Below are 26,256 nucleotides of genomic sequence, written 5' to 3'. Positions count from 1 at the left end.
TGCAGTGTTTTATCAATTTGTTGAAGAAACTTCATGAAATTATTATTCCAGTTTTTAAAAAATTATTTTCTATGCGTGCTATGCGTGAATGAGGTATGTGCGCGCGCGTGTGTGGTGTGTGTGTGTGTGTGTGTGTGTGTGTGTGTGTGTGTGTGTGTGTGTATGTGTGTTGATGAAGGACAACTTTATGGAGTTTGGTCTTTCCTTCCACCTTTACATAGGTTCTGGGAATTGAACTTAGTCGCCAGGATCGTGGGGCAAGACTCTTTGGCCACAGAGCTGCCTTGCTGGCCCAATTCCAGTTTCCTAGGTAAGAAAGAGGAGGCTTGTAAAGCTATGGTGAGCTGGCAAGTTCAGGCAGCTGGCGAAGTCACAGACCTGAGCTGAGTTATGTGCCTCCAAGGCTGGTGACTACTGTGTCGCTCTGTCTAGATCCCCTGACAGCCTTGCTGCTGCATGCCACCCATCCCCCTGCTTGGCCTCTACCGCTGGCCCATCTTTCTCCCTAAACATTTTTAGCTCTTATTTGCAGAATGGAATCCCTGGAGAGTCATTCAGACTCTGTGTTCCACACTGTGACCCTTTAGAGCCAGATCATTGGATGAAACCTGAGAAGTGAGGGTGTGGGAGGAGACGTTTCCCTCTGGAAACCAGCTCTCCTGGGCATCCTAGTAGACACCGAAATCGGGGGCTGAGTCTTTAGAGGAATAGCTCAGACACCACACAATGGCTTGCTTATTGTTTTCTCGGTTGTTTCCAGGATCGTGGCTGACAGGGAGAAGAAAACTTCCTACAGCCTTCCGTAGCACTAAGACCAGCCTCAGGCAAAGAAATAGTGTTGGAGGAAGGACCCCAGAGCTGCCTCATCGTTCCCACGTGTGTGCAGCTCACATGTCTTTGACGTGTGGCCCTCACTTCCTTCCTTCCTTTACCCAGATGTCACTCTAGACAGTTCTTGGAAGTTGTGTGAAGGGAGAAAAACATACCCTATGGGAACTCCAGTGCGACAGAAATGTTGGTGAGCAATCCCGAGAGTCTCGTGTTTGAAAAGAAAAAGCAGACAGGCACAGGGTCGGGCCAATTTGGGAAGATGCCTGGCGGCCTTTGTCATCCTGGCTGGTGAGCTAGGAAGCTGGCACCTGTGGTGGTAATCTAATTATACTGAAATATTATTTTGATTGTATGTTAATAAATAAAGTTGTCTGGGGGTCAGAGCTATTAGAGCCATAGCAAGAGTGTGGCGGTGGTGGCACACGCCTTTAATCCCATAAGATCTCTGTGTGTTCAGGGTCAGAGCTATTAGAGCCATAGCAAGAGTGTGGCGGTGGTGGCACATGCCTTTAATCCCATAAGATCTCTGTGTGTTCAGGGATACAGTCAGCATTGGAGACATATACCTTTAAGACCTAGGGGGCTGTACATTCAGACAGTGACGAGGCAGTCATGTGTTTGGGTTTACAACCAATGAGAAGGCAGAACGACATACTATAAAAAAACAAACCGACAGGAAGTAGGTCTCTTTTCGCGAAGCTGGGACAGCAGAAGGAAGGGTGAGATTTAGCTCTGAGCTCTGACCTCTCGACTTTCTCTTTTACATTGTTTCTGTGTTTCTTATTTAATAAGACGGTTGGTTACATCTACATCTGGCGCCCAACGTGGGGCAAGAGTTTCCACCTAAAACCTGAGAAAAGATTCTAAAACGGAGCTAAAAACAGCTTCCTAATTGTCTCTCTCAAATGAGTGGCAGCCTGCCGGTTTGAGTTCCTGGCGGGTTCCTGGCGTGTGCGCTCGATCTGCAGTATGGCGGGAATGAGGCCTCTGCAAGTGGCACATTAAGCTGCATGGTGAATTTAGCCTTTGCTAGTACAAAACAAAAAGAGGTTTCTGGGCTACACGCTGCTTGGATAAAAGCACAGACCCACGATGGTTCCCAGAGCTGGCGGAAAAGGTACCACCGCCATGTTGGGAAGCTAAAGTGGGAGGAGCCAGCAGCCGCAGCGCCATTTCAGGCTTAAAAGGCTGCAGTTTAAAGCAATAGGCTCAAGGTAATATAAAACATAAGCCACATAAAGATGGCTACCACACAGAGAATCTGGATTATGTTCTCTTTGATATTCGTAACTGAAGAGAAACATTTGATTGCAAACGCTGTTGAGTTATGCCAAAATGTGTATTTTAAAGGTACCTTAACTTCAAAATTTGGATGTAAGGATATGTTGCTTTGGAAAGGAGGCTCTGCTTTTGTTTCCACAGAAAGCCAGAGGCTATGGATTTGTTCCAGATTAAGATACATCAGGTTTGACCAGCCAAGACCACCTGAAAGGTCTCCGATGACACCATGGCCCAGATGATCCAACATCCAGAATCGTTTCAAGGCAACTGGCTCAGACGATACGGTCTCACGGACTACTCCATGATCCTAAAATTTTCTTTGTGTCCCCATAAGATACAGCGCCCCCCTCCAGCAGGAAGTAGTAAGAGAAGCTACGCCCAAATTCCCAAATATACCAAGCTGACTTTGGAGATGTGTAAAAGTTAAAACCTTCCTTTTAAAAAAAAAAAAAAGAAAGGGGAAGTGCTGTGGGTCGGTCTGTATGTCAAATTGCTCTGATTGGTCAATAAATAAAACACTGGTTGGCCAGTGGCCAGGCAGGAAGTAGGTGGGACAAGGAGAGAGGAGAATTCTGGGAAGTGGAAGGCTGAGGCGGAGAGACACTGCAGCCGCCGCCATGACCAGCAGCATGTGAAGACATCGGTAAGCCACCAGCCACGTGGCAAGGTATAGATTTATGGAAATGGTTAATTTAAGATAAAAGAACAGTTAGCAAGAAGCCTGCCACGGCCATACAGTTTGTATGCAATATAAGTCTCTGTGTTTACTTGGTTGGGTCTGAGCGGCTGTGGGACTAGAGGGTGACAAAGATTTGTCCTGACTGTGGGCAAGGCAGGAAAACTCTAGCTACAGGCACCCCTCAAAGCTATGCTTTTCACGACCTTTCAGGCATTTCAGAGCAAAACTGAGCCATTCTGTTTGGGAATCCTGTCCTTGGCAGCATCGGTTGGTACCTGTTCAGTTCTTGGTCAATAACACCAACTTCTACTAAAGCTGGCTTCTTCCCAAACTACTTAGCTTTTAAGTAAAGACTGAAATGAGCACAGAGCCAGCACTCCCCGCCCTGTCCCCATCCCATCATACACTGTGACCAAGTTTACTTGCTCCTTCCAAGATGACCAGAACAGCTTTGCAAGTGACTTCTCTATCTGTGACCCTCTTTTCCTACCTACTCACATTACAAGCCACCTCCAGGTAACGTTTAGAATCAAGGTCCCTCCTTGTCTTTGGATTGCTCTTCTGACCTCTGCTGACATCCAACCCAACTGCAGAGGCAGCTGCCCCCACAGACCATATAACAACTCATGGCTCCTCCATCCTGGCATATCTTCCAGTTCACAGGACGATGGCTCTAGCCATTCCTGACAAGCTCCATGCTTGCCATCGTCTGAATCTGCCCACTCTCATCCTCCACCCTTCTCTCTCATGGTTCTTCAAGGCTTCTGTCCAATGTCACTTGGCAAATCCTGTGTCTTAGACATAGCCTCTCCTCCCTCTGAGTGTCTTTGATTGTCTTATGCCACCAACAAAACAGTAAGTTTTTTTCTGTTCATGATCTCTTCTGGATACTGCATCACTTAGAGACTGGGGTTATTTCTCTCTCACCATGCAGTGTATGGGGGTGGGCATCAGAATTAAAGCCATGAAATGGAATAGCCCAAGGAGTAGATCTCAGACATTCCTGAATGTTTGTCCTTAGTGGGGGTGTTGTGGGGGAGCTGTATTGTGCTCCTGTGTCCCCTTGGCCCAAACATCTGGCATAGACAAGATGTGACAGAACACAGAGATGTCACAATCACAGAGACCACGGAAGCCCCCACACACCCACAGTCAGTTAAAGACCAGACTAGGACCAATGTCCTGGTTAGGGTATAACTCTTAGCAAATCCATTAAAGTCCTGGCAGATGATGGTTTGCAAAGGAGGGCCGTTAGCTAAGAATTCGACAGAGGCTGATCTGTTCTACTTTCTTGCTTGGGTTTGTAAATACAGGCCATGCACCTTGACCTAGGAGACTTGAACATATTGTCTCTGACTAAAGGGACTATGCATCTCAGTAACGAGACTGCATTTTAGCCAAGCACTTCCATTTAGTTGGCACCAAAAGACCTATAGATTATAATCAGTGGATTTACTAATTGCCTTTCCCATAGAGACTGGCATTGGCCTGTCCATCTTTATTCACAACCCGAGGGCTTCAGAAACACAACTTAGCCCCTCACCCAAGCCCAAACATGCAGAGACAGCCAGCAAACAGCGTCTGTTTCAAAGGAATGCCACTTGTCCAAACAGAAAGCCAAGCACTGAGCCACCTCGCTTCATCAGGGTATTTGTTTCCTGAGTAGGGAGAGAAGTGCTATTCTGTCATTAAGAGTCTTTTTTAACATGCTGTGGGGCCATGATCTGACTTCTGCTAAGCAGAGGTGACAGGTGTCAGAGCTTGGGTCTTAGGTCCTTCCTTCCTTCCTTCCTTCCTTCCTTCCTTCCTTCCTTCCTTCCTTCCTTCCTTCCTTCCTTCCTTCCTTCCTTCTTTCCTTTCTTCCTTCCTTCCTTTTTTCCTTCTTTCCTTCTCTCCTTTCTTCTTCTGCCTTCCTATCTCCCTCCCTCTGTCCTTCCTTCCCTCCTTCTCTTCCTTCTTTTCCTTCTCTCTTTCTCTCATTTTTGTTTAACATTTACATGCTTGGGTGGGTGTTTTCACATGAACATATACATGTGGAGGTCAGAGGTCAACGTTGGGTGCCTTCCTGTATTGCTTTCTGCCTTGTTTCTTGAGATAGTGTCTCTCCCTGAACCTGGAGCTTGTTGATTTGGCTAGACAGACTGGTTGGCAGTGAGCTGCAGGGATCCTCCTGTCTCTGCTTCCCTAGCCTTGGCAATTATAGGCACATGCTATGTAGTGTTTACCTGGGTTCTGAGACTCGAACTTGGGTCCTCAAGTTCATGTGAGAAACACTTTACTGACTGAGCTACATCCATATCCCTTAGACACCAGTTTTCTGATCTTAGGAGGCAGAAATTCACAATCCATCTGGGAGCAATGTAGGGCAGGACTGGAAGGAATGTTCACTAGTGTGTGGAGGTATGGTGTTGACAGAACAAACAGAGGGTTGCTGGGAAGGTGGCATCTGTAGAACACCTGCCTGGATGGGCTGTTACTGTTCTGCCTTTGTTGAAATCGTGAGAATCTTATAACCATGTCCCGAGCATACAGGTTTTGAAAAAGTGCGATGTTTCAGAGGACAAGAGCTGCTCCTTTACTCTCCCTGGTTTCCACTTGTCCTACAGAATGGTTTCCTGGGATCAAGTCATTGGATGTAAAGTAGCTGGAGCAGAAACATGCACCTCTAGGGTTTGGTCCAAAGCGACTCATTCATATTTAAACCATCTTGGTGAAGCAGCCCTTCTCACCTCAGGTGTGTGAGGCACAGATATAGTGGAAACTGGCCGGAGTGTGTATGTGTATATTCTTAGATGCTAAAAAAAAAGATCCTTTCCTTTTTTGCATATGTGTGTGGTATGTGTGCATGTGTGTATGTGAGTTTGGTGGGGAGACAGAAACATATTCAGGTGTGTGTGCATGTGTATGCACAGGCCTGAACTTGCTGTCAGGTGTCCTCCTCAATAGTTCCCACTTTACTTACTGAGGCAAGGTCTGGTTGAACCTGGGCCTAGTCGATCTTAGCTAGTGTAGGTAGTCAGTCTGTCCCCACCGCTGCCTGAGTGTTGGGATGACAGGTGGCTCCTGCACTGGTGTGACTTTTGTGTGGGCTTGTGGGATCTGAACTCCGTTATTCAGGCTTACACTCAAGCACTTAATTTGGTGAGCCAGCCTCCAACATCGATTCCTTCTGACACAGATGAGACACAAAATCCCATAGAGAGCATGGGGATTTCCTAAGCAGAGATGCTGGGCCCTCTTCCGGCAACTTTACTCTTGTGTTGGTGGGTCAGGGGTCACATGATCCATGACTACTGTCAAGCACTACAGAGAAAGGAGGATGGAGAGAGGGCGGGGGAGATGTAACCCTGCAGTTGGAATTCCTGATGCGAAGGTGGGTCATCAGGGTTCTGTAACTGAAGATGGATGAATTTTCTATTTTCTATTTTTATTTGTGTGGATAAATGTGTGCCCATGTGTGATATAGAAATGTATGATATAGAAATGATAGGATAAAAAGGTAGATTATTGAATCTACTTTAATAAAAAAAAACAACTGTAAATCTTACATATATTACATTAGTATGTATTTGGTTTATTGATACAAATGTAAAGTTAATTTTGTTATACTGCATATGTATTTCTATTCTTGTTTGAGGTATTATATTTATGCAGCTCATTTAAAATTGTAATATATAATCAAGAAATATAGATTAATAGTCATCTATGATAATCAAATTTATAGTCATGTTAGTTAAGGTTTCTAGGTATACATGTATTTCAATTAGGTAGGTAATCTTCAAACACTTAGAAGACCTACAGAATATGGCATTTAAAATGTTTTAAAAATGTAGACTTTTCTGGACAGTGAGATGCATCTGCTCCTGATAGCACCAATTTACTTGAAAGAAGAAGATGGGCATTGAAGACACTCCATGTGGAGTTGTTTATCTACTTATTGGCAAAACTGCTCATTTGGACAAGAATCTGCCCTTGCCTGGACTGCTTGACAATATGTTGTATAAATTGGACATGCAGGACCCATAGGAAAGTGACCACTGAACTTTGCTAAAACAAGGAGAGATAGTCCTTCAGGTTCCTGCTTTACAGAAGAAACTGCCAGACATTTTGCAGGATACAGAGAAAAGTGACTGATGAACTTTGCCAATAGGTGAGACAATCCTTCAAATTTTTCTGCTTCACTAAAAAGTCTGCCAGGGACTCTAGGCCTGTAGGCTGAAGATAGATGTCCTAACATTGCAGAGGAATTTTAGGTGACTGTCCAGGCAGCCAGATGTCTCTGTCATTTCTAGAATTTTGGAAGTTGCTTACAATGTACTTCCTGTTTACTTAGGTAATAGTATATCCTTCTGGGGTCTTTGATGGAGTTGAAGACTAGATAGTTATAGTTTTCCTTAGTCATGATAAAAGATGAATTAGATATAAAACATTAGACTCACAAAATAGGATAGATGATAGATATTTTCTTTAGCTTTGCCAAATACAAATAGACTAGATATTGTAACTGTAATTCTTGCTTGAAAACTGTTTTGTTATGTGTAATTTTACTGTTAAAATGAAAGCCTTCCACTTTGATTAAACAGAAAATGGAAAGTACTGTGGAATGTCGTTCTGTATGCGGTGAATATGTGTTGCTTCCATTGGTTAATAAATAAAGCTGCATTGGCCTGTGGCAGGGCAGAATGGATCCAGGTGAGGAATCCAAGAGAGACATAGAGAGAAAAAGGGTGGAGTCAGGGTGGATGCTGTGAGCCACCGCCAGGAGAAGTAAGATGTGAGAGAACAGGTAATGCCATGAAGCCATGTGGCAAAACATAGATTTATAGAAATGGGCTGAGTTAAGTTGTAAGAGCTAGCTAGCAAGAAGCCTGAGCCATTAGGCCATAAAGTTTGTAATTAATACAAGCCTCTGTGTGTTTACTTGGGACTGAGTGGCTGTGGGACTGGCGGGACCCAGGAAAACTGGCTACACATGAGAAATTGTGTTGTGTGTGATCTGACACTTTCTGGAATCTGAGAATCCTGCAACCAGATCATTTGGGTTTCTCTTTCCCTTTCTCCTTCTCAAATCATAACTGCCTTGTCTTTTTACAGAAATCTAAACCAAAGAGGTAGGCTTTTCTTTACTGCAGATTCAGATTCCTGGGGTTGACCCCCAAGAAGAGTCTTCGAGTATGGAAAATGCACCAAGGCTATTCAAAGCAAAGGGCCTCTCATTCTCTTCCCCTGTCACAGTGCCCAGTGGTGACTCTGGACTCCAAACACTTCATTTTTTTCCTGAGTCTATGGTTATCATTTTGCCTATAAATACACACACACACACACACACACACACACACACACACACACACACACACAGAGGTTTCAGTCTAGCAGCTGCCTTTGACTGTCAGTCATCCACCCTGGAACTGCTTTTGAATAAGTCGCAGCCCTGAGCGCTGAGTCAGATGGCCTGTCCTCATGCCCACCTGCTGTTGTTTTCTTGACACTGGACCTTTGTAACATGGGGCTAATGACAGCCCATAGGGATGACAGGAGATAACGTTCATACTACAGCCAGTGGCTGTTACTATAGGAGGAGGGCATTTCAGTGCAGAATAATCAAATTCTAGGTTCCTGTCACTGAAACTCCCAATGCTTTTCAGATTGTTTCCTTATTCCAAGTACGTGCCTCAGAGGAGGAGCAGCATTAGCGCTCTGTTGAGGGACAGACCACAGCTCGCTCTCTCTGTGCCTTGTTGTCAGCTGATGGCCTTGACCACAAAGCCTCGAGACAACCACTGGCTTTCCTTTAACCTGTGACATCTGATTCTGTACGCTGCTGCATCCTTCTCGGCTGATGGTCTGTAAGCTCCCGAAATAAAAGTTTTTGCCCTGACAAACACTGCTGTCTGGATCTTGTTTAACATCTGCCTAAACATACATAAAGAGTCTTGTGAGCTCTTCAGGGTGTTGGTGCCTGATTGGTGAGTACCAGGCCATGAGATTTCTCTCCACTAAGGTTGTAGTCAGTGGTGTTTAAATCCCTGCTGACATCTTTGTTGTCTGAACTCCTGGAGAATTACCAAAAACTCTTTAAAGCATTTTCATTGATGTTTGAAATCAAGACTAAAATCTTTTACAAAACCTTCTCCACATTTCAAGCTCAACCCCGTCTCCTCCCTCTTCTCTCCCCTTTTCTTTGTCCCTGTGTTACGATTTCTTCCTTCAGTGTCTTTCAGTAGGTTGTTCTTCACCTGTAACTTTAACATTCTGCCTGTCTGCTTGTCTGCCTGCCTGTCTGTCTATCTGTCTCTGTGTCTCTGTGTCTGTGTGTGTGTGTGCATTCATGTGAGTACAGATGCCCACTGAGACCATCAGATCCTGTGGATCTGGAGTTACAGGAGGTTGTGAGCTGCCTGGTATTGGTGCTGGGAATTGAACTCTTGTCTTCTTCGAGAACAGCAAGTGCTCTCAACTGCTGAGCCATCTCTCCAGCTCCTAGACTACTCCCCATCCTCTCACTTTGCCTCGTTGGTTCCTCTGAATGTGCAACCTCATTTTGAAGAAAGCAGCCTTGGAGGCATCTCCCTACCCAGGCTCTACTATCCCCTAGACCTGGCTGGGTCTTTCTGCCCAGCTGTGTTGAAGGTCTTTTCCTTGACCTCAGTGTCCTGTCATTTTGATGGATTCAGCCATTGATTTTTTTAAAATGTGTCTTCATAGAGATTTGATGTTTGAATCTGAGTTGGTGTTTACCATATATTCTAGAAAAATCATTCAAAATCTAACCTATACTTAATGTCTGCACTTGGAAATCATTGCAGATCAGTTCTTCTTTTTCTGACATTCCCGCTTTGCTCTGGTTCTCACTTTTCTGTACTACCCTGAAGAATTTTCTCTAATTGCCCTTCCCCGTAACAGTACACGAATTCTCCCTCCAATTTTTAGCTAGCTTACTCTTTATCATGTACTCAGATTTTATACACACGGACATACCATTTCTGTAAACTGTAATTCAGACTTTATCAAGTGTGCCTGATCTTTAATGAGAGTTTCTTTCAGAACATCTCTGATTGATGTCTTGCTCGTATTGCTGACTCTGGAGTACGTGGGATGTTGTGTAATTTGCAGCTCCGTCCTGCTTAGGGTAGTCCCAGAATCATTAGCTTCTGCTTCTTCACTTTGGTTTTGAATTTTTTTTTCCCATTTTGGCCCTGGAGAGTTCCTAACTTGCATTTAAAAGACTGGTGGATGCATCCTATCCAGCATACCCACACATCTTACAGTGACAATTTTGTTCTGTCTTGTTACTGGAAATAGATGTCCTCGAGGGCCCCTTTTGTAGACTGTCCTAGTACCTTTCATGATTATTATTAAAACATTAAGCAATTAGGAGCTGCTGAACGCCTGTCTCCTCTTGCAATCATGTAGTTACATGGGAAGGGTGCCTCGTTTGGAACCGTGGTGCCAGCTGCTACGCCAGTGCCTGGGATAATGATGGAGCTCAGTGTCGTTTCCATGAATGAATGAATGAAGCAAGGCCGAGTGGCCATGGCTGTCCTGTCAAGTGGTTCCTCTCCATCCCTTACTGCCTTTATTAACCCATCTTGCTCTTCCTAAGAGGTACCCTTTCCTCAAATACGTTTACTCCTTCCGTAGTCAATAATTTCTCACTGGTGATTTGAGGCTATGTTTTCAATAACACTTTATGTAGTTTTTCCACTCCCTGATCTTTCTTTTTTTTAAGATAGGGTCTGTCTGTGTAGCTCTGGCTGGTCTGGAACTTGATATGTCAAACAGGATGGCCTTGAACTCAGAGAAATCTTCCTGCTGTCTCTTGAATGCCGGGATTAAAAGTGTGCACCACCATGCTCAACTTGAGTTTATCCCATTTTGACTCACTACCTTCTTGACCTCAGAAGGACTGGGGTGTGAATTGTTTCTGGGCAGGTAAGGAAACCTAGGGGTCGTGTGATAAAATGTCTTCCCTTCTGCAGGATAGTAGCAAATTCTAGAATTAACTCTGCTTTAGCCCATCTGATAGCAAGCATGTAGGACTTTGCCCCTAGCTATTTAGAACGAATAGCAAAGGTCCTTTATGTGAACTTAGTATTGACTTTGCCTCTATGCTGATCAACCCACTCTTGCTAAAGAAGCCTGTGTCAAGGCAGACACAACGGGCTGTGTTAACTTGGACCTGTTCATTAGGAGGCACTTTGATTTGAACATTTCTCAAGGCTCAGATGGCTGGGCTTTTCATTTGGACAATGTGTTTCTCCTTCTTTTGAGAGCCACATTCCAAACCATTTCCTGTCAGAGTCCATATGGCTGGAGAGCCCCTGCTCTTGGCTGAGTTGGATGCAGGGTTTCTAGTAAGGGGTCGAGTGTCACAGATCACAGGATGGAAGCACGGGGGTTACCAACATCTAACACTGAAGGAGTGAGGTGGAAAGCGAGGCACAGGGAAGGACACACAGGCAGCAACATCAAAGCAAGCTGAGGCCCCCCCCCCCAGGTCAGTTTCCAACCTCAGGGCTGAAGGTCACAGGTGGCTGGAATCTTCCAGGCCCACAGGCATTTCAGAAGATCTCTTCTTGGAGGCTCCTATTATGCATGGGGGCCTGTGGTAGATGCAGCGGCTTCGTTCCTGAGATGGGGAGAGGGAGCAGAGGGAGCACGAAGGAGGCAGATCTGGGTACTTACCTCAGGGCGGACCCCTTGGGTGTGGCGATGCCGTAGCCCTTGGAATCCAAGTTACCTCCCACTTTCATGGTGTCGCAGGGCTTTCGCTGCTCAATGTACTCATTCATGGTGGACTCCAGGAGGTAGGCGTATTTGCCTTTTGATTTTCTCACTCTGATCATGCCCTCCTCTGTGGTCCGAACAAACACAGATGGTTCTGCAGACTTCATGTATGTCCACATCTTCTCAAACACGGCGATTTTAGACCTCTGGCAGGGGACAGGAACAAAGGCAGGGTTAAGCAATGGCGGTGTGCTTGAGCTGGGGTCGGCACACGCATCAGTGAAGAGCTGTGTGGAGCTTGATCACAGATTCATGAGCCAGATCAGCTTAGGAAGAAACAAATTATAAGTGATTACAAAATAAGAGCCTCTAATTAGTACCAGTAGGTTCCAAGGTACAAATATCTTGTAAATATAGAATGAACAGAGTATCTCAGAGTTGTCTAATTACTTCTGAGCAATTATATTCCTTCAAATAGGGAAAGATAGGCAACCAGTTCCCTGTCTATTTTTGATTTTTTTTTTCAAGACAGGGTTTCTCTATGTAGGTTTGGTGTCTGTCCTGGATCTCACTCTGTAAGACCAGGCTGGCCTCAAACTCACAGAGATCCACCTGGCTCTATCTCCTGAGTGCTAGGATTAAAGGTGTGTGACACCACTCCAGGCCCCCTGTCTATATTTGAAAGACATTGTGAAACCTGTCTATAGTTCAAAAGGGGTGCATGTATATCACTCCAAAGCAGAGGGCTGAACGACAGCAGGATTTGACTTCACTAAATACCGCAAAAACTAAACAATTAAAAAAAAAAAAAAACAATAGCAACAACAGCAAAAACCTTTCTTGCTCATGCCAAGTTCTAGTCATTTCCTATAAGACCTACCCTCCAAACATCAGTTGTCTGATAAAGCATAGCGTGTGTGATGGTTGAAATGAGAACTGCCCCTCAAAGGCTCTCGTGTTTGAATACTTGGTCACAGTTGTTGGTATTTGGGAAGGTATAGAAGGTGTGGCCTTGCTGGAGGAAGTATATCACTGGGAATGGGCTTTGAGGGCTTACAAGTCTCTCAGTACACCCAGTTCACTTTCTCTGCTTCATGTGTGGAGTTGAGGATGTGAGCTCTCAGTTTCCTTTCTGCTCTGGCCACCACGTCAGCTTGCTGCCATGCCTCCCCACCTTGACGAATTCTTCTCCCTTTAGAACTGTAAGCCCAGATACACTCTTCCTTCTATAAGTTGCCTGGGTCACAGTACTTCATCACAGTGACAGAAAAGTCATGAATGTGACATGAGACCCAGTACTTTCATCATTTTACATTTGAAAAGCTTCCTAACCAGGGCTAGGGAGCTGGTTCAGTGGGTGAACTGCTTGCTTTGCAGGCTTGAGTCTGAGTTTATATCCTTCATACCCACATTGAGAAAAAGTTGCCTTGTGCGCAGGGCACGCCTGTAATCCCAGTCCTGGGAAGGCAAAGACTGGAGGTTTCCTGAGGCTTGCTGTCAGCTGGTCAGTCTTGCTAGGCTAAATCATGGCACTCCAGGTTTGGTGAGAGACCCTGTCTCAAAAATTAAGATGGAAAATAATTGAGGAAGACAGCTGATGTTGAGCTCTGGCCTCTGTGAGCATGTGCAGGTATGTCTTCATGTACCTACATCACACACACCCCACCACACACCACACACACACACACCACACACACACACCACACACACACACACACACACACACACACACACACACTCCAAATTTAGATAAATGGTTTTTTCATCTCTGAAATCAGCTCTGGCTTTTTTTTTTTTTTTTTTTTTTTTTTTTTTTTTTTTTTTTTTTTTTTTTTAATCATTGGGGGTTTTGACTGGATTGTTTAATCCAGCAGTGCAGCTGCATCCTTCTCTTTCCAAAGACGGGAGTAAGTCCTATGTCGACAGAGACCCTCAGCCCCCAGGACAGCAGTCCTCGGCCTCTAGTGGATGCTTGAACCAACACTGTTAAAATGCAGACACCCTGCAGTAAACCTAGAGCTTTTGATCTGGTAGAACTCTCCCAAAGGTCCTGATCTATGATGTTCAGCATTTGTCAGTGAGGCCTGATTTCCCTGGAGGTCAAGAGTTTTAGGGTCACTCAGTATATGGCCTGGCTACTCTGTGGAGATTACTAGTCATCATTTCTTGGGAACTGGGCTCAAGTCTGTAGAAGCTATTGAGGCAGGAAGATATCCTTTCTGTGTCCTTCTTAGAGTCTAACTGAGGCTCTTGTCAGGGTGCATGGTTCAGGACCACAGACCAGCTCTCTCTTATCTCACAGTCTTACAAGCTTTTATTTATTTATTTTTTTGCCAGGGGGGAAGGAGTATTTTTCCCAACGACATTTTTAGGGGTATTGGAATATGGCTTTTGATTTTTCTTTTCTGATGTATATGTGTTTTTTTTTGGGGGGGGAAGAGGATGTATTTATCTGTCCCTATTTTGTAGAGCCAGAGGTCAACATCTGTGCCTTTCTCTGTTGCTCTCCACCACATCTTCTGAGACAGTCTGTCATTAAACCTGGAACTCACCAGTTGGTTAGACTGGCTGCCTAGAAGGCCCCAGGATCTTCCCACCTCGATCTCCCAGGCACTGGGGTTACAAACTGGTGTTGCCACAGGTTTTTACCTGGTGCTGGGATCTGATCTCAGATCCTCAAGCTTGTGCAGTGAGCACCTAACCCACTGATCTGTATTTCCAGTCCTAAGACTTTGGAAATGGACAAGTGTTAGCTGCACACAAAGCCTTAAAATAAAGAAAAAGACAGTTACTGGAAAAGTTATATAACCTGTATATCAGTTACTAAATAGATCACATTTAATTAATATAGGATCATTACTACACATGCAACATTGATTTTGTCTGTATGAAGCATTAGGTTTATTTTCTTGATGTCAAGAACATCAGATAAACAACTGTCACTTTGGCTAACTGATCTGTAAAATATTTAGGACTCAGAAAAATCCTAAGTTTTGAGTTAAAATTGTTGGAAATTTCAAGGAGGCATGTGACATGGATTTAATTTGTGATGGTTCCTCATTACATAAACTATTTCACTTGTTCCATAGAGAGATTGGGAGAGAACACTGGACTAGGCCAGAGGAGCCTGGATTCTGCTCTTGTTTTTATTTCTAAGACTTGGTCTGTGTGGTGGTATTATGTTCCCTGAAATATTGTGCACCCTAATAAACTTATCTGGGGTCAGAGACAGAACAGTCACAATATTAAACATAGAGGATAGGCAATGGTGGCACACGCCTTTAATCCTAGCACTCCAGAGACAGAAATCCCTCTGGATCTCTGTGAGTTCAAGGCCACATTGGAAACAGCTAGGCTTGGTGACTCACACCTTTAACCCCAGAAATCGAGCCTTTAATCCCAGGGAGTGATGGTAGAAGGCAGAAAGATATATAAGGCGTGAGGACCAGAAACTAGAAGCATTTGGCTGGTTAAGCTTTACGTTTTGAGCAGCACAGTTCAGCTGAGATCCATTTGGATATGAGGACACAGAGGCCTCCAGTCTAAGGAAACAAGACCAGCTGAGGATCCGGTGAGGTGAGGTAGCTGTGGCTTGTTCTGGTTCTCTGATCTTCCAATGTTCACCCCAATACCTGGCCGGATTTATTTTTATTAATAAGAACTGTTAAGATTCCTACTACAGGTCTGTTCTCTGGAACACTCTTCTTTGGGCCTCTGTTTCCTCCTTTTATTTCATGGTAATTTTAAAATGTCTTGCTGGCTTGAAATATCTGATTCTGCCATGAGAGCATCAGTGTCAGCGAGGGAGAGAGGAGAGCAAAGGGAGGGGCAGTATCCACGCCCAATCAGCATGGCTTGTCTAGGAGACCCAGTATTCTCTTACCGGGAACAGTGAAACACACACATTCAGTCAGGACCAGACACAAAACCAACCACACACACGGCAGGGTGATTGGAAGAGGCAATTTGACCCGACAGGATGGGCACAGCAGGGAACAACTGTGGACAGGCAGAACTGAGAAACCCTGGGGCAACAATATGCAAAAAATTACCACAACCTCTCAGCCACACCCCTCAAACCCAGGCTGTGCTCACAGGTGCTCAGGGACCACCAGGACAATCTAATCTCCAGGAACTCACGTGGGGTATGAATGGCAGAGAAGCCTGGGAATGTGCCAGGCTATTTGTTCCTGACTCGGTCCTGTGTAGCTCCCATCACCTTTCACACATCTTAATTAAACTGTCCATGGAGAATTCAGAGACTCTGGATGAGGTTGCCATGGGGACTGGAAGCTGGGTTCTTTTGAGATGGGTGAGGAGTTTCATGTTTCCCTTTCTATTCTTTCTGTGTAGTAGGAGTGGAAGGTGATGTCTTCCTACCAACCAAAGTCTTGGTCAGTCACAGACATGCCAGGGCTCACGGGACATCTCCTAGCAGTGTTCTTTTGTAGGTATAGAAACCGGGGCCCATGATGTAGCAAATGAGAACTCTGCCATGGTGTCACACATGGAGGAAAACTCCTGGACTTCTGGTGGCACATCTGTGCCTTTTCTCTCTATCAACCAACTTCTTCCCTCATTATATCTTGCCAGCCACAGGAGCTTGGGTAAGTAACATAACCTTTCTAAGACTCACTGTTCCTCTTTGAACAGCGGTGATAATAACAGTTCCCATGGATAGTGTTGCCATGGAGACAAAACACAAACATAGGTAGATGCTAGCCCAGTGCTTGGCATGAAGAAAGCACTTAGGTGATAAAATTACTAGGAGTATTTGTGTCTTTTTTTTCAGGGTTACTTTAGTGTTGGGATGCTCTGTGCGTGGTTTGCTTGACCCCTTGTTGACAACAGTCAGAGAGCGCTTTGACAAGGCCCTTCTAGGGCTTGAGACCCCTGCTTCTCCACCTGTTCTATCTACCCTCGACACAAAGGCCTCATCATGTCCACCGGTCTTCGTGTGTTCTCCTGGTTCTGGCACTGTCCAACAGCTCTCTTCTCTGCCTTCCCCCAGTAGATCATCTTATTCATCAAGAAGACAGCTTTTGTGGTGAGACAGCCAGAGATGGAGGCAGGGACAAAGGAATCCCTTTTGTAAGCTCTCAGGCTTCCGCACTCAAGGAAATCACGTTGTCTATATGAACTGACAGTCGGCTCGGAGAGCACAGAGGCTCTACAATACATCCTACCTGATGAGTGAGCACAGGCTTTAAAATCCAAAAAAGCTGACTCCTCAGCCCATCAGCCAGCCCTTGTTCCTTTTACTTCCTCCTCTGAACTTGGCAGAGCCCCACCTCTAGGCTTTCTGGAGCCTGAGCATGGTGACTGGATGCACCAACAGATCAGACTTCCCCATTCAGATTAATGGACCAGATTCATCTCAGCTGGATGATTAATTGACATACAGCCTTCTGGTAGGAAAGTCTCCAACCTGGAATGCTGCTTAGCAGCTCGTGCAGGGAACTGTTTTTCTACCTCCCGATAAGCCCCACTTGCTTTCTCTTTTCATCCCATTTTGTCTTTTATTCTTTGCAATCATAGCACCCTGAACTCAGAAGCCGCTGACTGGGGATGACTTTGGTGGACATTATAAATGAGAACTCCTAGAAAGCAGCAGTGTCTGCAGAAGTTGGGAGACGGCTAGAACTTTGGCGATGTGGAGACATTGAAATGCAAATCCAGAGCCTAATTACAGTTCATCTTGGTCTAGCTTTATTTATCCTATTAGATAGCCATTCTTGGTCCCTCGTTTGTGGTAGACCTAACATCTTGTCACCAAGGAGCAAAGGTGGACCGAACATTCTAACAGATACATTCTCTTTGGAATAAACCGTAGGACTCAGGGTGTCATCACATAACACGGAAGGCCTGCGACAGAGGTTTCTCTGCCTTGCTGGCAGTGTCTACTTAGTGTTTCCACCAACGTATTGAAAAGCGCCCCGACTTAAGAGTTTTTTGTTCTGTTACTACAAAAACGTCCATGTTGGGGCATGGGATTTGGAGTGACCTAAGTCTGTGTTTCCAGGCCATGGTAACTCATATTTGGTTCCAGAGTAAACTATCTCTTATTCCCTTTGAGGTAAGGGCTATATTTTTGTGTCTACGCCATCAAGTTTCTGACCCTAATCCTTATACATGAAGTCCACCAAGGGTCAAGAAAGGCTCCCTTGATCTCAGAAAATCCACAGCAGGAGAGAAAGCTACAAGTCTCAGGTGCAAGCCTTGTTCACACACTTCCCAAGTCATTCCACACTAAACTACGGGCCCAGAACAGGGATGGGATAGTGTTTCCTGTGCTTTGCAGCACAGACTAGTATATGGTCAGAGTCTCAACTCTGGGGCTTTGAAGCTCTTAAAGGTACAGAAATACATTTCTCAGGGGTCTTTAGACAGCTGAAGGATGGTCCAAGAATTAGGTTTTGTCAGGGGCTGATCCGGCCATGGCCACCACCAGCAGCAGCTCTTTCCTCAGAGCTGCTGTAAGGATAAAGGCAAGCACCCCTAGAAACTGCCTGGTGTCTGGTTCCAGGAGAATAGCAGGCACCCTAATTCTTACTTCTCCAAAAGAGCTCAGGCTACCTCCAAGACACTAGGGGGTTACAGGTGGCACATTCCTGACCTGTAAGAGAGATACACCTTACCCAAATGGACCCCTCTCCACCTCCTCCCCAGCTCCTCTCCACTTCCTCCCCAGCTCCTCTCCACCTCCTCCCCAGCTCCTCTCCACATCCCAATTTCCTCCCCAATGTCCCACCTCCTCTAAGTCATACATTAACAAGAGTTCTTCCTCCCTCCCTTGAAACTCAAGACACCCTCCCTTGCTACCTGGGAATCAGAGGCAGCCTGACAACAAGCATAAGACCCCCTTTTTCTGAGACCTATAAGAAGAGACCAAGGTTCTGTCTCAGGGACCTGGACTCTCCTCAGATCCCCTATCACACTGTCTATGGCATTAATAATTCTTTGAATGAATCTCTTACCCAAAAGGACCGCCCCCCTCAGTGGTCTCTGAGCCAAGCCTCAAGATCACTCATTTCTATCATTTCCATTATAGGTCCGTCTTCATCTTTCTATCTGCTAGGTCATCATTACTTGCTGCTCTCTAATCTATCAATCTTCATCATCCTATCTATCTATCTATCTATCTATCTATCTATCTGTCTATCTGTCTGTCTGTCTGTCTATCTGTCTATCTGTCTATCTATCTATCTGTCTATCTGTCTATCTATCTTCTTATCTTCTATCTCGTCTGATCTAGTCTGTCATCTATCTATCTGATCTATCATCTATCTATCTATCTATCATCTATCTATCTATCTATCTACCTATCTATCTGTCTATCATCTATCTATCTGTCTGTCTGTCTATCATCTATCTATCTGTCTATCATCTATCTATCTATCTATCTATCTATCTATCTATCTATCTATCTATCTATCTATCTATCTTCTATCTATCTATCTATCTATCTATCTATCTATCTATCTATCTATCTATCTATCTATCTATCTATCTGTCTATCATCTATCTTCTATCTGTCTGTCTGTCTGTCTATCATCTATCTATCTGTCTATCTATCATCTATCTATCTATCTATCTATCTATCTTCTATCTATCTATCTATCTATCTATCATCTATCTATCTATCTATCTATCTATCATCTATCTATCTATCTATCATCTATCTATCTATCTATCTATCTATCTATCTATCTATCTATCCATCTATCATCTATCTATCTATCTATCTATCTATCCATCTATCATCTATCTATCTATCTATCTATCTATCTATCTATCTATCCATCTATCATCTATTTATTTTGTGTTGTTTGGGAAGCAATGCAGAGCCTCCCATGTCCTTCCACCACAGAGCCACCTCCACCAGCCCCTACACACTTTAATGAGAAGGGAAGTGTAATGGAGTGATTCCCTTCTGAGAAGGCACCTCAGGATCAGGGATGCCCTCACCCTGAAGAACTCCTTCGTGGAGCCTGCTTCCAATGTCCCATAAGCAATTTCGGTCTGCTTCGCCAGGTCCTCTGCGCTCTCGATGGGAGACACCATCCTCTCCACAGTCAGGAAGGCGGCCAGGTTGGCTGTGTATGAGGAGATGATGATCAAAGTGAAGAACCACCAGACGCCGCCCACGATGCGTCCAGACAGAGACCTGCAGGCCAAAGGGGAGAGGGGTCAGAGGCATGGACATCAATTACAGAAGGCTCCAGAGAGGAGCAGGGAGCCAGCTGTGTTCTGTCAGTGAAGCGGTCAAACCCGATTGCATCCTCTGCTCTGTATAGGAGAAGTGAGAATTCAAATGTTAGGGAGACGCCATGCTTCCTTCCTCATCATAATAAGGAGTTGTGGGGTTTCTGCCCCTTGGGTGATAATGCACACAGGCATATCTTCACACCCACTTTACATGGACAGACACATCAAGACATGTAAGCAACGACACAAACATGTCAGCAGCTGTTCATAAGCTTCTTAGACATGTGTAAACACCCTCCAAATGTGGTCATACCTACCAGGAATACTGGTACAAATGCAGCCCTATAAATGCAACTTCCCATGGATACACACACTTGATGGGCCTGGGAATGAATGGTAGCCATCCCATCATCTTGTTATTGTCCCAGGGTTGTCATAGGAGGAGGGAAAGGAAGACTATATTGGATATATACATAGCATACGAGTAATCATGCTTCAGTTATGGGGGGGAAAGTCACTACAGAAGATAGGCAGTCCCTCCACCCACCAACACAGAGATGGATTAAAAAGTGGTTAAGCTGAATGTGACAGTACACACCTGTGATCCCAGCACTGTGGAGGTAGAGGTAGGAGGATCAGGAGTTCAAGGTTCTCTTGGCCACTCAGTGAGTTCAAAGCCAATTTGGGCTACAGGAGAGCCTTTATCAGAAAAACGAACAACAAACCAAAAAGGAAAGAAAGGGGCTAACATGGGAGATGAAGTTTGCTTTAATACTCCAATGGTCCCTCTCTTGTGCCCCAAATAATGAAGGGAAAGATGACTAGCAAGAGAGCCACAGTGACCTCTCTGATTCTCTTGGGGGCCTTCCAGTCCAGGGCTTCCCAATGACCCCACAGGGTGGTGTGGATGCTCCTCAGGTGATGTCGGAACCCTCCCAGGAGGAATGGAGACACTGTCAAGTAGATGCTTGGGCCTTATCAGACAATGGGAACAAGGGACTTCACAAAATGCGGATGTCCCTGGGAATCTCATACTGGGAAGGGAAAGACTGGGATTCTAGTGCCAGCCAGAGGAGGAGGAGCTGGTCTTCCAGGTACGGATTTCCCACAGTTCTGACAATGTCAGAGAGACTGGAGCTGAGACTATGATGGATGGCATCACATTTTCACCAGGCCTGCTTAGCTAGAAAACTTCTGACCCTCTGTTTAAACTTAAATACCATGTTAAGATTCTAAGGAGGGACTTTAGGGGAATGACCACACCTCTTAAGGACGGACTTTAGGGGAATGACCACAGCTCTTTGTCCCTACTCACAATGTGACTGCACTGAATGAATCTTTCTCGGCTTTTCACTTTGGCTTGTTCATTTAATTGGTGTATTGAGGGTGGGTGGTGGGTCCTGGCTGGTTAGGGCTACCAGAGCCCAGATTCTGACTCCAATCACTTTGTGTGATTCTTCAGGAGTGTGATAGTTATTATTGATCGTCAGCTTGGCAGGATCCAAGGAGATAGGCGTCTGGAAACGTCTGTGAGGGAGTTTCTAGACTGGGTTAATTAAAGTGAGAAGACTCATCCTGAATGTGGCTGGCACCATTCCATGGGCTGGGGTCCTAGACGTAATGAATTGGAAAAAGCGAGCTGAGCACCAGCCTTCATCTGTTTCCTGACTGTGGATGAGATGTGAGCAGCTGCCTCACATTCCTGCCTCTGTGCTTTTCCTTTCATGATGGACTTTCTGTGCGAGCCCAAGCAAAGCTTCCTTAAGCTGCCTTGGCCACAAGAAGAAGAATAAGTAACAAAGAGATGATGTAGAGGTCGGGAGAGTGGATTCTGGGCAAAGTACATGGAGTCCTGTCTTCTCTCACTGTGTGCACAACTTTGGACAGGCCCATCAGTCTCTTTGTATCTTCATAACACACTGTAAGGATGTGGCTTATCTGGAGGGCATTCTCCGAAGGGAAAAGGCAAGCAGAAGCATGGTAGGTAGTCTAGTGCCTGGCACACAGTGAGTACTTCCGGGAGGAGTTACAAGCACTTCCGGATAGAGCACTACTCAGGGTAGGTCAGGGGTGTGGAGCCTATGTCAGGACCCTTCCAGAAAGCCCCTTCTGAGGCTAAGTAGGGGATGGAAAGTTATCAGCAGCTATCAGCTTTTGATCCAGCAGCTTTGCCCCCACATCATCTCCAACAAGGAGATGGATGTAGACTGCCTCCTTTCTTTAAAAGCATGTCCTGTCATCCCCATGAGGAAGGAGACAGAAGGAACACTTTCTGGGGCCCTTCATTTAACCAAGCTTAAGAGGTCATGGGGTGTGACCTATTTTCTTTTGTCTTTGATTTCAAACAGCTATTTTTGCAAAGGTCTGGGAAAGAGAGCTTTGAGGTTCTGGCTCTGAATTGCAGGGGGAACAATGTCCATCTTGCCTCATTTCTGACCTGAGGTCAGTCTACAAAGAGATGCCCAGAGTGAGGTGATGGGCTCTGGCAAAACTCAACAGTGTCACTGATGAAGCAACTGCATCCAAGATGTGTGTCTCCATGGACCAGTCACAGCACCTCATCAGCTACAAGTCACTCCTCTGGCAGAGCTGGTGTGACTAATTTTAACCACCCCAGCTGCTGGTCAACCGTTGCAGCTCTCTAGGTAAGAACGGCCTAGGGGCTAGAGCTGGGGGTTGGATAACGGCTCCAAGGACATCCCATGTCTCTGCAGGGCCAGTGCATGGGTCTATTACCTCAGGGCTCTGAGTCACAGAACAATGCATCTTTCCATTTGGGTCGATCATACAAGTGTAGCATAGCCACAGTTTGTAAAGTGATAGATAAATCCTAATAGACTCACTCACTCCTTCATTCACCTTGTAGTTTATTTGTTGCATTAGCTTGTCTTTCTGTTGTGAGAAACACCATGACTCAAAGTAACCTGGGGAGGTAGTGCGTGCCACCACACTCAGCTTCTTCTTTGAGTTCTGGAGGTTAGATTTAGGCAGTGATGCTTGGGTGGCAAGTGCTTTACCAACTGAGCTCTCTGTCTAGCCTCATATAGATCCTAGCTCACATGGATCTTTGAAAACTATAAACAGGTTCACGATACTCCTTGCCCCCATTTAAAGCCAGTCACAGTTAGAAAATTAAATTTAAATATTTTACCAAGGCTCAAGAGACACCTCCTGATTGACCCAACTTTAATAGCTTCCAGTGGGCAAATCCTTCCACCATGTTCTGTCCCAGCCTCCTTGGTCCTTGTAGTTTGGAGATCACAACACAATCTTTCCCACTGTGGTGGTTTGTGTGAGAATGGATCCCATAGGTTCATGTATTTTAATGCTTGGTTCCCAGTTAGTATAAGAGTTTGGGAAGGATGGGGAGGTATGGCCTTCATGGAGTAGGCATGTCACTCGGAGTGAGCTTTGAGGTTTCAAATGCCCACACCATTCCCACTTAGTGCTCCCCTCCCCCTACTCTCTCTCCTTTTTCCCCCTCTCAGCTTCATGCTTGCATCTCAAGGTACAAGCTCTCAGCTACTGCTCCAGCACCATGCCTGCCTGCTGCCATGCTCCCCACCATAATGGTCATGGACTCTAACCCAACCCCCATATTAAATGCTTCCTTTTATAAGTTGCCTGGCACATTATGTCTACTCACAGCAATAGAACAGTAACTAAGACACTTACTTGGGGACATTTGCAGGTGCCCTGCTACCAGGGACTCACTTCCTTGAAATTGCACTCAACCTGCCTCTGCAGACCCTTCCCTTGAGGTTTCTGATGTCCCCTGCTTTCACACACCCTTGTGAAGCAGTGCGGTTTCAGCCCCCACTCCTTCTCTGGCATGCTTTTTTCGTTGTAGTGCTTCTTAGAGTTGAAATGACACGTCTGTAGTCTCATAGACAGGGTTGCTGACTCTGTGGCCATAGTTGTGTGTACAGGTCTTATCAATGTCACTCCTTGCTCTGTCCCCAGCATGCAGCTTAGTGCCTGGCAGAGAGTGTTTCGTGGGCAGGTGAACAATAACACATTTTCTCAGGACTGTCTATACAGCACAGCATGCTGGGAAATATCTAAGAGATTTTATCTTCAGAGGCCGGATTTAATAGAAGAGGCAGGACACACACACACACACACACACACACACACACACACACACACGAGAGAGAGAGAGAGAGAGAGAGAGAGAGAGAGAGAGAGAGACAGAGACAGAGACAGAGAGTCAGAAAGAGAGAGAGAGCCCTTTAGTACATGCTAGGGTGAAGGTTACAGGTGTCACTCATCAAATACTAAGACACTCGGGGTGGGGAAGATCATGGCCTACTAGGAAAAATCTGGGAAGGCATCAGGGAAGAGGTGTCACCTGACTGGGCCAGGGAGGCAGGCTGGCTATCTTAGGTTTCTATTGCTGTGATAAAATATCATGACCAAAAGCAATGTGGAAAGGAAAGGGTTTATTTTATTTTGCACTTCCTGATCATAGTCTAGCATCCAGGGAAGTCAGGGCAGGAACCTGGAGGCAGGAGCAAATGCAGAGGCCATGGAGGAGGGTGCTGCTTACTGGCTTGCTCTGCCTGCTTTCTTAAATTAATCAGAACCACCAGCTCAGCTCATAGGCGGCCCTGCCCACAGTGAGCTGGGCCCTCCCACATCCACCGTCAATGATGACAATGCACCACAGGCTGGTCCACAGGACAGTCTGGTGTTCGCTCAGTTGTGGGTCCCTCTTCCAAAATGATCCTAGCTTGTATCGAGTTGACATTTAAAACTAGCCAGCACACTAGCTGTGAACACTCTGCAATGGAGAAACATTTCCTGGAGTGGGAGCAACCAGTGGAGGCAGGAAAGGCACAGGAACAAGTGGCCATTGCAGTTTCCCCGCGCCACAGGACGCTCCCAGTGCCATGTTCTAGGGGAGGCCCCATCTGAGCTGTGTAGGGCATTTGTTTCCATTTCTTCAATCTTCATCCTCATCCCGGTGGGCCAGTAGGAATATGGCATTCGCTGTACCGGGAAACCAAGGTTGAGAGAGATGAAATGCTTTAGGTTATGAAGACAGCGATAGAGCTTACATGGGAACCCAAGATCTGACTTCGGGGGTGTGTCTTCTTCACCTGTGTTGAAGTTGGACTCTGCTGAAAGCCACCCCCATGCGCTCAGGGCTGACTGCGGGGCCCTGACTATCCATCTCCCCACAGTTCCTAGAAGGGAGTGTTTGGCATCACACTGCTGTTAAAATGAGACTTCTTCCATGCATAATTTTGGCTTTACATACATAGAAGGATATCTTTTATAGCTGCTGCTGGACAGCTCATAATAACAAAGCATATGGTTTTTCTGCATGTTGAGTGGCCCACCCCAAGTTCCCACTAGCTGGTTCACCAGCTGGTTATCAGAGTCCAGGCGGGACTCAGCAGGCCAGGTGTGAGCCTGTGTCTCATCTATGGCCCGAATATCTGGCGTTTGAACTCTTTAGGGTTGGGGACATATTTGAATACAGCGTGCTGCGGACTTTTTAAAAATAGTCCCTAACCCCTGAACAAACAGGAGGTAAATGAACAAGACACGCTTCTGCTTTAATTAACGTGTGGTTATCTTCAGCACAGGACGCATACTAGCAGTAGCTATTTCACTTAAAATAATCGATGGAAAACATCCCATTTGTCAGGTACCATTTTACCCCAGCCGGTTCCCAGTACTCTCAGCCCCTCCCTCTCACTTCTCCCCTGCTGAGCAGTAGAATAACCACCTTGGGTGGGGGCAGTCTTCCCTTCTCAGCTCTCCTGGAGCCCTATTCATGTCTTCAAAGGGACACTCAGCCTGTCTGAGCCTCTAAGATAGTTAAGTGGGAGTTTGGAAGCTGTATGCACCACCTGCTGTCCTGCCCTGTAGGAAATTACGGGCAAGTCATTTCACATTTCTGAACCTTGGTTAAACTGCTGGTGAAAGGGAGGCTGTATTGGGAGCCCCCAAAGGGTTTGTAAGGATGAGCTGCAGGCACAAGGCAGGGTACCTGGGCCAGAGAAGACACCTAGAAGTGGTGTCTTTGCTGGTACCCTAAATGAAAGATGGCACAGAATTAAATTTAACAAAGGATGTTAAGTGAACAGTGCAAGTCATTTATTGATTAATTTTTGTCTTTTTTTTTTTTTGAGACAGGATCTCAGGTAGCCCAGGCTAGCCTCCTACTCACTTTATAGACCAGACTAGCCTTGAACTCCCCAGCTTCTTGTTGGGATGCCTCCCATATTTTGGGACGTCGTACTACCACAGGATACAAAGCTGATTATAAAGGAGAGCATAGTATTATACGGCCTCATTTGAAAAACTTACTTTTCAGGGAATTGTAGTGGGTGCCTGTAGTCCCTACTGTTTGGGAGGCCGAGGCAGGAGGATTGCTGAAGTTTACAAGTTCTAGTCTATAGTGTGCTATGCTGATCCATGTCTGCACTGACCTTGATATCAGGACTGTGACCACCTGGAAGGTAGAGACCACCAGGTAGCCTAAGGAGGGGTGAAGCTGACTCAGGTCTGAAATAGAG

The 26,256-nt window shown here is 45.6% G+C and overlaps 1 protein-coding gene and 1 long non-coding RNA gene across 3 annotated transcripts in view; both read right to left on the bottom strand.

The window, feature by feature from the left end:
* The window catches only part of Gria1 (glutamate ionotropic receptor AMPA type subunit 1), a 337,895-nt gene that overhangs the window by 31,581 nt on the left and 280,058 nt on the right, over positions 1-26,256 (bottom strand). For both annotated transcript variants that reach the window (XM_028880050.1, XM_028880049.1), the window contains exons 12-13: positions 19,487-19,685; positions 11,477-11,724 (exon numbers count right to left, since the gene is read on the bottom strand). In XM_028880050.1, coding sequence (XP_028735883.1) covers positions 11,477-11,724; positions 19,487-19,685 — 447 coding nt within the window. The remainder of the gene's footprint in view (positions 1-11,476; positions 11,725-19,486; positions 19,686-26,256) is intronic.
* On the bottom strand, positions 757-4,634 carry LOC119087002. The gene is made up of 2 exons (XR_005090418.1): positions 2,970-4,634; positions 757-1,139 (listed from the first exon to the last, which is right to left on the bottom strand). It is a non-coding gene; the product is annotated as an uncharacterized LOC119087002 (long non-coding RNA).

This window comes from Peromyscus leucopus, chromosome 8b (genome assembly GCF_004664715.2).
Source record: "Peromyscus leucopus breed LL Stock chromosome 8b, UCI_PerLeu_2.1, whole genome shotgun sequence".
Classification (NCBI taxonomy): domain Eukaryota; kingdom Metazoa; phylum Chordata; class Mammalia; order Rodentia; family Cricetidae; genus Peromyscus; species Peromyscus leucopus.
The sequence above is the reverse complement of the archived record's forward strand: the minus strand, read 5'-3'. Positions and strand labels throughout refer to the sequence as shown.